This window comes from Pygocentrus nattereri, chromosome 26 (assembly GCF_015220715.1).
Source record: "Pygocentrus nattereri isolate fPygNat1 chromosome 26, fPygNat1.pri, whole genome shotgun sequence".
NCBI lineage: Eukaryota > Metazoa > Chordata > Actinopteri > Characiformes > Serrasalmidae > Pygocentrus > Pygocentrus nattereri.
In genome coordinates, this window is record NC_051236.1 from 11,545,328 (window position 1) to 11,559,678 (window position 14,351).

General features: G+C 40.1%; 1 protein-coding gene across 1 annotated transcript in view; it reads right to left on the minus strand.

Annotated features, from left to right (window-relative positions):
* Positions 1-12,056, minus strand: part of LOC108431814 (zinc finger E-box-binding homeobox 2-like) — a 33,622-nt gene extending 21,566 nt beyond the window's left edge. The window contains exon 1 of the mRNA XM_017705197.2: positions 11,979-12,056. Within this exon, the coding sequence (XP_017560686.1) occupies positions 11,979-12,039 (61 nt within the window). The 5' untranslated portion in view covers positions 12,040-12,056. The remainder of the gene's footprint in view (positions 1-11,978) is intronic.
* Between the last annotated feature and the right edge of the window lie 2,295 nt (positions 12,057-14,351).

The window sequence follows — 14,351 nt, forward strand, 5'->3', positions numbered from 1 at the left end:
CTCTTTATCACTCTCTCTCACTCTCTCTTCCCCCCTCCTTTCCTCCTTCTGCTTCATCTCCTCCTATCATTGCTGTGTGTGTGCTGTGTGTCTCTGTGATTGTGTGTGTGTAGTTCTGATGAGGGTCTCTGGCCAATTTCACACCTCCACTCCCTATTACTGATATTAAAGTGTATTACCTATATCCTGTACATGATGTAACAGTCTCAGATCCATGGCCAAGAAACTTCATTACTGCTGAGATACAGCTCTCTCTCCCTCTTTCTCTCCACTCACTCTGTCTCTATCTTTTTCTTTACTTCTCTCTTCCTGTCTCTTTCCATTTCTTTCCATTTTTGTTTTCCATTTGTCTCTTTCGGACCTCTGTCTTTTTGCCCCCTTCCTTTCTCCTTTCTCTGTTTGCCCCCTTCCTTTCTTTTTCTCCCTGTTTATCTGTCTCTTTATCTCTTATTTTTTTCTCTTTTTCCTTTCTCTCACTCTCTGTCTCTTTCCCATTCTCCACAAATATTTATGAATTTTAGAACCACTCTTTTTTTCCAAACTGGCAGAACCACAGTTCTAGACAATGCATTTAATAGCCTCTCTCTCCTGGCTTCTCTGCACTTTGACTGTACTAGTAATTTAACTCTTCTAACTCCTTACTGTTCTCTCTTATACAATATATGTCCAAAGGTATCACGACGGCCTTCCTAATTAGTGAATACAGCTACTTTAAGGTGCATACATTGCTAACAAAGGTGTTTAATTGCGTACAGCTAATTTCCATAGATAAGCATTGCCACTGGAATGTGATGTTCTTGATCAGCCACACATGAGCCTAAAGTCACATAGAGGAGTCTGTTAGTGGGGTATAAAGCCTCCCAGCATTGGGTTGTAGAGCGGTAGAACTATATTCTCTGGAGTGATAGAGCTCCATCCAATAAATTGGGAGGAGTTGTAGTGACATTTGTAATCCAGAACTAATCCATCTGACCTCACTAATGCACTTGAGGCTGAATGCAATCAGATCCTCAAAGTAATGTTCCAGGATCTAGTGTGAAGCCTTCCCCAAATGGTACAAGCTGTTACTGCAGCAAAAGAGGGATACATTCCCTATAAATATTCTTGATTTCAGATGAAATTTTGGATGAGTAGATGTCTGCAAACATTTGGACACATAGTGTACATTTGTGGTGCTTTCAGATCATCTGTTAATGCCGGTCCAGTCAAAAGTGCATCTGTGTAGCTGTAGATTTGAAGGGTTTTATCAAGAACGGGTTTTATCTGCAACATCACAGAGTTAAAAAAAAATCTGTTACACGATATCTTTCTGCAGTAAGCTTTCTCATGCCTCCACTTCCTTCATGTAGAATCCAAAGATTATCTACCATCCTTCCCTATCACATCACATGTGAGCCCAACTTTATAACCACAGCTGTATACTACATGACTATATTGACTATTTTCAGTTATTTTACTGCATGCTGTACTCTTTTTTGTCATGTCCTGTGACTTGTTCATAAAGCATGAGGGTTTGTGGTTTTGGAAAGCACAGCTTTCTGGTCCTCTCAGGCCTCATCCACTTTTCCCTGAGCTTAGTACTGCAAGCATTATATGTGAGCAAGCGTAGCAGACTTTCCTGATTTGGGAGTTGTGTGGACTCTGTGGTTGCGATTTTAAGATGTTCATTGTGCAGCCCACTCGTGCTCAAAAATGTTCTACATAAAGATGAGAGCTGCTAGTTAAAGCTGTGTTGTATTGCAGTGTTGGTGCTGGAGTTGCAGGTAAGTGAGTTTGTGAAAGAGTGGTAGAGTGGCTGTTTCATAACTATTTTGGTAGAGTGGCTTGTTTACTGTAGGTACTGAGAAAGATAGGAGAAGGAAGGCACTTGCTTGATGTGTCTCAATTTAAGGACTGTCACTAGATAGGCTGTGTCTTTTGATGGATCCTTATTCTTCCTCTGTAGTTAAATCCAAATGAAACAGTCTATCGAGGATTTCCAACTCTGATAGTATCATAATTCCTGCCCATTAGTCAGTTTTGAGACAAGAGTTTGTGGTGTTCGAACAGAGCGAGCGACAGTTTAGGGAGAGAGCTATTACGGTAAATAAAACAACACAAACTGAAATTAAATGAACAAAACTAACCTAACCACTATCCATAGCTTGCTGTATTTTTGCACCTTTGAAGAGATGTCAGGACTCAGTACAAAGCCTTATACATTTCTCAGTATTTTCTGTTCCTGTCCACCAAATGACGTTAAACTATCACTCTATATTCGTTAATGACAGCTGTGTGGTTCAAGTTCAGCTTTAGTTATTCTACTAAGCTTTTGCTGCTTTCACCAATTTACATGTTGTGCAGTTTAGCTGAGTGCCTTTTGGTTTCAGCTGCAGCTTCTGGCACGTTATACATTGTCTATACCACAAAATGAACCCTTTATATTTAAGGGTTATATTATATTTGAACCTTATATATTTAAATTAATGCCAGCAAAACTGCTACAATAACCTTAGACAGCAATGCTAAAAATACAGCTGGTCGTCCATAACCTAATATTTAAGAAGAAGTCAGTAATTCGTAACATCCTTACTAGTTTATGTTGAAATCTATAAGCAGTTTTTGCAACAAATGGGATACTTTTAAAAAACTTTTTTTAGTATCTCAAAATGTGGAGGCTTATGGTAAATCAAGGTTAAGAAGGATAAATCGGTGTGTCCAAGGGTAAAGAATGATGCATTTCTTGGCTGCATTTTAAGGATCTTCCATGTTATTTTGAACCAGGACAGTATTTATGGTGTATGTGGCAAAGAAATGTGACAAAATGTTAATGAGACAGGCTGAGTCTCAAACCACATACTACTGTACTAACTGCATTAATGAATGTACTGAAAATGGTGATGTGCTATTTTTGACATACCATTTTAATATGGTAGTATGTGGTTTGTGATGCAGCCTCGCTCTCTCTCTCTCTCTCTCTCTCTCTCTCTCTTTCTCTCTCTCTGTCTACCTCTCTGTCTATCTCTGTTAATCTATAGTGACCATTTCTGTAATCATTTCTTTCAAATATACTCTACAACTACTAAAGTGTTTGTGATAGTGCATGGATGGTTCAGCAGATGTGTGTGCGCTTGTATATGTGTGTGTGTGTGTGTGTGTGTGTGTGTTTGTGTGTGTGTGTGTGTTGTGTCTGTTGTCTGTGTGTTTGTACTTACAAGTGTGTGTAAAATAACAGTGTAAATTAACCGTGTCAACTTGCTACCACAAGCTGCAAGCAGACAAACAGACTTCACTCAGCTCCAAGGTACCGCCGGTCCATCATGACCCATCACAAGACACGAGTAAACAAAAGGCTCTGCTTCACAAATATCTCATTGATCCGGCGTTGGCTCATCGTTGGTTCATCAGCGGCACAGCTGGGGCAGTTCAAGCCCACAAACACTAGATGAGAAGTGGTGACACGTGTGGTCACTCCCTCTTTTCTCACATTGCTCAGTGTAACTCTTCTAACACATACCCTCTACTGCCTAGACACACTCAAAGGTGCATTAAATATCTCTGAGGAGGACGAACTAATCTAGGATCAGTGTCATATAAACACGTTTGTATAAACACTTTCCATCAAAGGTTTGGATTCAGCTAGGGTTAATATGAGAAATTAAAATCTTCTCAATCTTTTTAGTCAAAAAGTATCTGTCAATACCTTGTGTTAACATCCAGAACACTGTAAAAATTGGAACAGGGAAGAAGTTGATTTGAAGTGCTTTTTTATGTAAAGTATTGCTTTTGTTACTCTAATTTGTTGCATTGCAATGTGTCATCCAAAGAATTTATTTGAGTCCGAAAGAAAACAACTCCTTGTTAGCAAATGAAATATTTATATTTATAAATTATTTATATATTCATATATTTGCCAATGAACTACATTGTGAGTGTTATTAATATTGCGCTTTTATTGAACATTGATATCTGCTATTAACACTCTTGAAGTGTGGTATAACCATTGTAACAGCGCCTTGTTTGGCTTATTGCTTGATTTATTAAAACTTTTACTGCTACTGGTCTTCTTTGGCGTAAAGAATAGTTTTGCCTGGATAATGATTTTACAAACGGTTGTTAAAACCACATATTGAACATTTTTTTTAGTTTAAACTCCTGAAATGTTTGAGTGGTCATGGTAACAAGGGGATAAATTTCATGGGTTATGGCATTATTCCCAAGATATTAATACATGTGTGATTCCAGCTTTCAAATGAATTAAACCTGATGAATCTTTAAAAAGGTATTGTAATCCAACAAAGAAAATGTGTGTTTTGAAAAGCTTTTGGTGGGCAGTGTAGAACTGTACTTTTTAGAAAAGGGATCAATACTCATCGAGTTTGACCCCAACACTCTTTATAAAAGAGTGACCACAGAACGGTTAAATATGTTGTGGTGCTGTGCAGACTGCTTGTTTCATTTGATGCAAGTGTCCTATCAAAACACAAAATCTCCCATGTTCTCTCACGGCACCAGGAAGCACACATACACATCCACCTACATCTATTAGTGTTATCAGATGGAGTTGTTGTAAGGTCTGATATTTTAGATTTTTTTTGGTTCCACAGTTCCTCCATCAGTCTGACATTTTTTTTCACATACCAAACACTCCATTTTTGAAAATGAGCTACTCTGCAAATACTATGTGATGACACAGTAATTATATTTTCACCCCCTTAAGTTAGAAAAATCTTACAAGTGACACATATAGTTTGCGTTAAGTGCCTTTCTCAAGTTTTGTAGGCACCAAGAACCTTGGGATGATTTGCTGTAGTATAGTACTGAGGCACTTGCATAGAGGCTCTCATTTCTGAAAACTTTGAAAAACATTTTTTTTTTCTCACTTTTCCATCTCTTTAGGTTTAGGTGTTTTTTTGTCCTAAGGGGCACACATATCTTATACCCTTAAAAATGTTTCTTCAGGAGTTCTTTGTGTGATTCTTCTCTACGATGAAAGGCCTGTTTTATATGTTTTTTAAAAGAACCTTTAGAAAATGGTTCTAAATAGTGCCACAAAGGGTTCCACTATTGTTACAAGTCAAATTACATGTTTGGTAGTAAACAGAACCCCTTCTTTCTAAAAATGTTAATTAATGAACAATAACTCACTTAATAATCAGCTACTTAGAGAAGGACAATACCGTTATCTTTATTATTACAGTGAAGGTTACCACTATATCAAAGTTATATCTATATATCAGATTACCATTATATCAAAACCTCATCAGTCATGGTTTTTACACCATTTGAAGATGCCAGCTGCCCTTTACACTGAGAGGGTGAACCAGTCGAGTTGCTCCAAAATTAAATGGAGTCTTTTAAACTGTAAAACAGTCATATTTTCTTAAAAGAGGAGGTATACCTATATCTATTAGTGTCTATCATAAGGAGTTGTTGAAAGGTGTGATATTTCAGATGTATTTTGGTCAGAGAATTCTTTCAACAGCCTGTCTTTCTTAACACATACCATACACACATTCACCTTTCTTCTTGGTGTTTCCGTTTGTTTATTATCAGTTTCTGTCTCTCCAAATCATTCTCTCCTGCTGGGTCTGACGTCTTGGCCCTGTCGTATAAGGAGTACTAATAAACCACGGAGCCTGGACTCTTCACTGTCTCTCTCCCTCTCTCTCTCTCTCTCTCTCTCTCTCTCTCTCTCTCTCTCTCTCCCTCTTTCTCACCCTCATAATCTCTCTGATTCTTTGCCCAGTTCTGCTCTGTCATCCAAAACGACAAGCGACTCCCACTTACAGTCTTTCTGCCACCACCCCCCTTCTCTTTCGTGCACTGCCCACTGTGACAAGACCATGCCAGAGAACCACACACACACACACACACACTACAGCAGACACACAGCTGGACCCCAGCTGCCTACAAAGAGAGGGGTTTGGAAATCAATGAAGGAGAATGTAGAAAAAGGGAAAGAGTTTAAATAAATTGGCACTTGAAAAAAAGAAAGCGGCAATTGAGAGGCTGAAAGCAAGAGAGTGGAGGAGGGGGGTGAACGAGGAGAGACAACGGGAGAGGAAATGAGCTGTAACTATCCAACAGAATTCTAACTTGTGCTCAAATGATAGGTCAGAGGCCGTAATGGCCAGTGATAATAGCCAGTCTGTCATTTGCTGTTCTTCATTACAGCTGTTAGTTTTCAGAACTAACTAAACTCCCTGCCAGTTAGATTCTCTAATATTTATTAATTAATACATGCATTATTTTCATTTTACTATGATGTAAGTATGTTTAAAGGAGAATTTCAATAGATTCTTTTTAATATTTATGGTGGTTTTTTTTTTCTCAAAAAGTTTGCATAATTAAACTGTCAAGGTGTGAACAAAGACATCTAAAGAGTGTAATGCCTTTACTCCTTACGCCTGAGAAATTCTTTTACAATAGTTTTGAGGTAGGATAAAATCTAAAATTTCATTGTATTTTTTTTTCCTTTCATGCCCGGAGAGGTACATGCAAGATGTTTTAAGACAAAGGAGGCCCTAAAAAAAGTTATTTTTCCAGATTTGCCACTAATTTACCGTTATCAACATTACATATAAAAATTCAGAAGACACACTTAGGTTCAGTTTCTCTACAATGAACCATTTCACATCAGACCACTCTGAGTGACTTTGTTTACATGTCAGTGTTTAAGTTATGCAGAAGTTTAGAAAAAGAAAAACATAATTCCCCTTTAATTACATAGTAAGTTACACAATAAATTATGTTTACATTCACGTTACATTCTATATTGACAAGTTTGAGTCTGCACATTTTTTAGTTTGTTTCAATGTCAAGAAATTACAAAAACATGACAGAAATATAAGGGATGGCTTTTCTTCCCACAAAAGTAGACTGTGTCAACAGCCATAACCTTTCATCAAATTCACCTAAAAAATGAAATATTATGTCTTCTACTTACAAACACAAATGTGGTATTGCATTTCTGCACTAGTTTCAATGATCTATGATTCAGAAATAATCAAACCGAATCACACCAAGCTTTGGTATCATGGGTGATGCCTGTGGTTTTTAAGGATTAAAGGCATCCATGCATCTCAATTTCCTTCTCTTCTGTGGTCTTGACATTCGATAGGATATGAGCTCTGTTACTCAACTTTCAACCCATCAGTCTGTCACTGCTGCCGCTAACAATGTGCATATGCCGCAATTCATATTTAATTAATTTATTTTTTTTATTACTAGCCACTCCTTCCATTTTACAAGAGACCATATGGCTTTGATCCATCACATTTCATCAACAGTTTAACACCACTTTAACTTTAAACACCTCTTTAGCATTTAGCTCCACTTTACTTTTCAAGTGATGTGAAGTGACGTTCTTTAGAGAAATGATTTTTACTCTACAGTAAAAGAAACAAATACAGAAATATGATCTAGTGCAAATGAACATACAGTGCAAAATGCAGAAGTACAGATAACACATAGGAAACATAATGCTCTGAAGGCTGTAGAGTGGCCGGCGTGTGCCGTATCACTGATTACAATTCTGTGCTCTTAATACAAAGAATAGTTGCATTTCTAAACTTCAGAAACTTACTTGACTCAAGTTGATGTTTTGATCAACAAGACAGGCAGAGAGAAAGAATAAAGGATGTTTTTATCTTTTGGCCTCTCAGACGAAGGCTCTGAGCTCTCCGGCTCCGTTCGTCAAGTTTGTTTAATTTTATCCACCCTCCAAACATACTTTGGTCGGAGGCACACCACTTCGTTTGAACCTTGAAGGTTATGCCAAACCAATAAAAGGAAGATGATTTTTTTTCCTTATGAATTGCTAAATTGCTCTGCAGTAACATTGCATGTCCTTTTCTCTCTTTGTCCTGGTGTGTTAATTGCGGAGAACTGTGTTGTTGTCACTCTTCCCATGAAACAAGCCCATGAGCGAGTGAGCAGCATTCCAGGGAACTCTCCCAGAGTCTCTGAACTGCTTGGCTGTGTGTTTTCTCTCGCCGCAGAGCACAGTCATCTGTCCTACACATGCTCATATGCCAGATGACAGGAGATAGGGACAGAGGAATAGAAAAGAGTGGCATAGAAGAGACGCAGGATAGAGCACAGCAGATCGAAGGGGTGTGCAGATGCGTGTATGTGTGTGTGAGAGGGGCGTGTGTGTGTGCGTGTTTAACATCTGTACTGTACATCGCAGATGCATGGTTTGCCAAAAAATCTCTTCTAGAACATGAGCAGGATGAAGGTTATGAACAGCCCTGTTCAAGCTGAGGTAGTTTTATCTGTGCTGTGATTTAAATGATTACCAACCAAATGTGTGTAGCCTGTTTTGTAGTAATTCCAGAGCAAATGACTTGTTGTATTCTGCTGAACCTGAAGCTCCCTTGGTAATAGTGGTCCTATTTCAGTCGACCTCGCAGAAACATACTAACAAAACCTAAAAACAGACACAGCCAAAGCTATATTGTTATTTTAACTGATTCTGGCGCCTTTCACACAACGCTGACATGAACATCAGACTATAAAATTTAAATCTGGGCTGTCTACATGTCGACGCTTTTGGCACAAAACTTTGTATCCCAGATTTTTTGGTCATTTGAAAATGCCAGCTGTCCTGAATGTTCTGTCAAAACTTCATAATGATTGCTTTTTCCATTAACTTCTATTCAAAGCTAAGAACCTTTTTTTTTTACTTGTAAAATTATCTTTTTGGAGATACAAGATTTTGTCCCAACAGCAACGGTATACTATTTCCCATACAAATGGGCCAGTCAAATCCCATCAAATTACATTACAGGTCCTCCTCTGGTGAAAAACTGTTTCAGCAATATTTTTAAGATAGTTTTAGAAGGTTTTCCCCTCATTCTCATTGTTGTAAACCAGGGTGCACAAACAACATACAAAAAGAAGATAGGTAGGTATTATTAGCTTTAAAAAAAAACTTAAATCTATCTTTGTCTCATTGGAGTCTCATTGGATAAGGGTCTTGGGTTAGGGTAACTTTCTGGTGGCCAGCTCTGGCCTGACAGGCCACACATTGGCAGCGATGTTCTAGAATGTTTTCCCCATTCATGCTGTCCTGAAATGCTAGAATGTTTTCCGCCATTCAAACAGATTAATTCAGCTTCTCAGTTCTTATTCCGACACGGCAGAAATGGACTAAAGACATTCATTGCTAATGAAGACTGACCCTGTCCTTATATCACATAAACACTGCAGATGCTGCAGAGGTGAAAGCTGGATTATAAGGACCTATCTGCTTAACTTTACTTGTGTAACAAGTATAAAATTATAACACATACAGGAACTACCTAACCCTCCTTGTGAAAACATGCTGTTGTCGCCCTGGCTGCATGTTACAGTCACTGACAGTCATTGGTTTAACAGTACGCTGACCAAGAAAGCAGTTGGTGCTTCCGAGAAACGTGCGGCCATCGCAAGCCTGCGGCTGACAGCTCAGCTGCAGCTGCTGCGTCAGCCAGGAACATTATCACCTAATAGAGGAACTGCACAGTTTGTGACTTGTGAGAGACTCCTCACATTGTCCACTTCTGCAGGACTTTTCTACAGACATGAGCATGTATGTGAGTATGAGATGGTGGGGTGAATGGTCGCAACAGGCCTGTTAACTCAAAGAGGCTCACATGGGGGTGTGAGGTTGACAAAGCCAACACCTTGTGGTGCATGCTAATGAGGAACCTCTCTCTCACCAAGCTGACACATACACATATGCATACGCCACTTCACATATGCATATATTTTACATCTCAGAGCGACAGACCTTACCAACTGCTACTTTGGACTACGGATGAGGAAGAATGTTTAAACGTGTGAACATGTGTGTGGTGAGATGGTTCATGTTTTTACTTTTAGGCAGTAAGATCAAACCTAATGAGCTAATACTGCTCTGTAAGTCAATACTGCACTCTTCAATAGCCAATCATAAAAATAGAGGATTTCATACGGTCTAAAATGCTTTTTTTTCTCAGTCCTTATCTTGAGGTACGCCTGTCTGGCATTGTTTAATGCTATAACTGGTCTAACACAGCCACCTGAACTCAGGAAAGGCTTGCTAATGAGCTGCTGGGTTGAAACAGGTGTGTTAGAGCAGGGAACACTCTAAAATCAGTCGACCAATAAAACGCTCATCCCCAGGAAGCAGTTGCAAAGCAAAATATGCAAGTAAGTGGAGCTCCAGGACCCACCAGCTTAAAGCATGCAACAACTGCCTTCAGCAATCAGCATCAGTCATCCATGTCTTAGCCTTCAAATCTAATAACAGGTTATAAATGCAGAACTATAAAAAAATAATCCACGTTTTAAACTGGCCTGCACAATAACCTTTCTGCAAATGCTATGCTGGAAAATTCATAGCAGCTGTATTTGTCCTGTCAAAAGCCAAAAAAAAAGCATTTTGCTTTGAGCGCCTGCCACAAGTGACCAAAATAGGCGGAGGACTGAGTGGCACCTATGACCTTTTGTTTGCCTTGATTTGTAATAAGTTAAATCAGAGATCACTGCAGGGAGGCTGCTTGTTTCTATCAAAAATCTGTCTTAGGCTTTAATGCATTCTGATTGTTTTTTTTTGTTTTTTCCTGAGTACTTACATATGTATTTACATATTTACTTGCTCACCCTTTATTATAATCGGAATACACGTAAACATGTTTTAAACGTCTGCTAGAATAAAATCAAACTATCGCTTGTAGATCTGTAAAAGGCACAAGATTATATTGTTTCAAAGCCATTTTTCAAAGCTCGTTCTGAAATGTAAGACACGCAGATATACATGTTCTCAGGAGAGCATGTGCAAGTTTATGCCTTCATTTTTTTCTTATGTTAATTTATAAACTCAAAACATGATGGAAGGGGATTGTTCTATGTAGAACCAGGAGTTCTATAAACATTTCATGCTTAAATGGGTCTTTGCATGGCCACACGGGTCTTGTGTTGTATATGATTCTTTTGACAATAGTTTTATATATATATGTATATATGTATATGTATATATATATATATATATATATATATATATATATATATATATATATATATATATATATATACACTAGAAGAACCTTATATAGAACCATATACAACACTCCACATCTGAAGAATCTGAAGAACAATTTCTCCATGTGAAGAACCTTTTAAGCATGCAGACAGTTCTATGTAGAACACAGGGTCCTAAACAGAAAAACAATCTTCATGAAAACTGCATAAGTGGGTTTTAAGAAGAAAGAACGGTTGGTGAATGAGGTCCGAAGTCTCAGTTTAATTATATATGATTATTCACGATTCTTTTTACTAAAGAACCCTTAAAGAACCATTTTTATGAGTCTACAGAGATACAAGAATGATACAACGACCTCCAGTTTAACGCCTATAGCGCTGCAGAACTCGCGGAGCCATATGATCATTTAGGTTCACTCTAAACGCATAATGCACGCGGATTATAGCAAAATAATCGCGTTTAAACGAGAGCAAAAAAAGAAATGAGCGTGTTTTCACCCACGCAGTGATCTCTCGAGTCACGTTAGAAATGAACAGAAGGCGAAAGTCGCTGCAGAGTCTGAACAAGACTTTTGGCACATATTACAAACTTTCACATTTATATTAAGGGTAAACACGTTCAGCCGCGCGCCGCAGTTTACGCCCGAGCCCGTCAGCTGCTGCAACAAGTGATAAAGTCAGCCGGACGCGCGACCACATCGCGAGCCAACCGCAACTTCTCTCTCGCGCTTCCATCACCCAGCGGCTGTGTCTGCGCGCGCTGCCCGCTCCGCTGCACGGCCGGGGCTGCGCTTTAATACGGAGCAGTCCGTTCGCGCTTACTCTGCCAGAGTTTGAGAGACTGTCTTACTGTGGGCTACATGCGTGTGCACGTGCGGCTCTGATCTTGGAGATGTGTGCGTTTCCCCATTTTTCTGAAGTCCCCCCACTCCCCCCTCAACGGGAGTGCGGAACCTCCCGACAGACCCCGAGCCCCGGTTCCTCCGTACCTCTGTTCCTGCGCGGGTTCGCCTGCTTCCTCCGCTTCCCTCCTCCTCTCTCCTCCGCCATCTCCGCTCTCCGGCGCTCCGGGCTCTCCGGCTGCGCCACGGCCGCGCGCTCCAGCGCAGATGATGTCATGAGGGGCCGGACACGCACGCACACACACACACAGCGCTGCGCGTGGGACACACGCTCATGTGATGTTATGTGAAGTGTGTGTGTGTGTGTGTGTGTGTGTGTGTGTGTGTGTGTGTGTGTGTGTGTGTGTGTGTGTGTGTGTGTTTTACTGTTGGATCTTTTGCCAGTGCACGCGCTGGAGCGCGCAGACACGGATCAGGCCGAGATGTTAATTAGAAATGACACCGTGTTTAACTAATGGAAGCGCTTCATGCAGAATGAGAGGATAATTCACACAGAGCAGCTGAGTTCATTTGCTGGGGCTAGAATCTGTGACGCGGGCCTTACAGTAGCAGCAAAACTAAAGCAGCAGATAAGATGGGACAGTCTGTGGGAGCCGCTGCAGCACCTCCGTCTCAGGTACTGCACAGTTTACCCGCTCTTAATTCAGTTCGGCTTCCCAGCGCGCGCTCCTGTGTCCAGTGATGGACAGGGTCGTTCTGCGCGTGCGAGACTCTGATCACATTCCCTGTATTTTCAGTTAAACCCTTGCCCCCCCCCCCCCCCCCACCCCCCCCCCACCTCACCTCCTCCCCCCTCCTTTGGTCACTCTGCCTGATCGCTGTAGGAAGTGTTGCATTGACCTCGCATTGTGTGAGCGATGGGACCGTAAAGTGTTTAGCAACTGAAAAACACATCGGAAAAGAAGAGCAGCAGCGCTCAGGACCCCTGCCCTCACATTCACACACACACACACACACACACACACACACCCACACACACACACCTATAACGCAACCAAATAAGCGATTTCTCTCCGCTTTGAAAACAGCAGTTACATTTTTCACACCAACACAATTTCATTGTTTTTTTTAACGACTGTAGCGTTTCGAACGTTTTCTGAACATATACGCAAACGTCTAAACGCGCACTGGCGTGCGTTATTGTTACATTGTTCATTATTGTAAACTGAAAATGTGCCTGCGCGCGCGCAAAGCATCGATTTCATACGAAGGCAAATTATGTACATTTTATCTGTCGAAGATGCAGCGACCACGAATTTTTCAATTACTGACTTTAATTCTGGGTTCTTCACACTAAATCTGAGCGAGGACTGTTTTATTTCGGCGGATTTTAATTGGCCTGTTTAAAAACCTGAGGCTCACACTGTGAGGAAACATTTCCAGATCTTTCACGTGTGTGTGCGTCACAATGGAAGTGCAGCTCCAAATCTAGAGCATGAGTTTCTGAGAGAGTCACAATATAAGTAACATTTAACATCTAACGGGCTGGAATGTTGTTTAAACGTCTTAAATGGGAAAAAAAAGTTTGTCATTAAAATGTATGATTTTGTTTAAATAACACGAATTAGACAGCGCTACACTGAGAAGAAGACGTGAGTGGCTACTGAGCACATTGAGTTATGCGTAACTAAACTAAGACATTGTTAGCAGGATCAGTCAAGCACAGCATTAATGCACCAGATCAGCCAAATCAAAATAACAATACAAATAATCATGTTTGGAGCAAAAATCTGTTTTGTGCATCCTTAATTGTTTGTGATTGAAATGCCTCAAAATGTTACTATTATTATTATTATTATTAGTGCTGTGGTTATTGATATTTGCCAACATGTCAAATTGAGAAACAGAACCCAGTGTTATTGAGCTAAATCTGCTTTACACATTCATGCCTGTTTTAGAAACCCACTGCTGTCTAATCAGTCAGATCTCAAATGTGCATGTTCTGTTAGACCCTCCTAAACCGGCTGCATGTGGTTGAGGTGCCTTGATCCAGGACTCTCTCAGAAACACTCTATCTCATGTTCTAGATTTCTTAGTGTGTAACTCATTGAAACTCCTCGTAAAGGACCGCAAACCCACCACGCTAATTGTTACCACAGAATTACAGCGTTATTTTGGGGGGGAAAAATACACGTAATTGAAAACAACAATTCACAGAACATCTTGCCCACTTCCGTGCAGACTTGGTGGAAAAATTGTATTAATGGATCACTTTAGTTTCTTCATTTAGCTACATTTATGGTTATTCGACATAAACTATGTGGCATCAGAAAGCAGGGGGAGTAGGAGTTCTGCACTGAGCTTTGCATTCAGATAAAACCATTCTCTCTCTCTCTCTCTCTCTCTCTCTCTCTCTCTGTCACACACACACACACGACTGACAGTAAAATCACCCTAATCCTCCTGCTGGCCCTCTAGAGTTGCTAATGGACATTTGTCCTTTCAGGAGCATAAAATGGA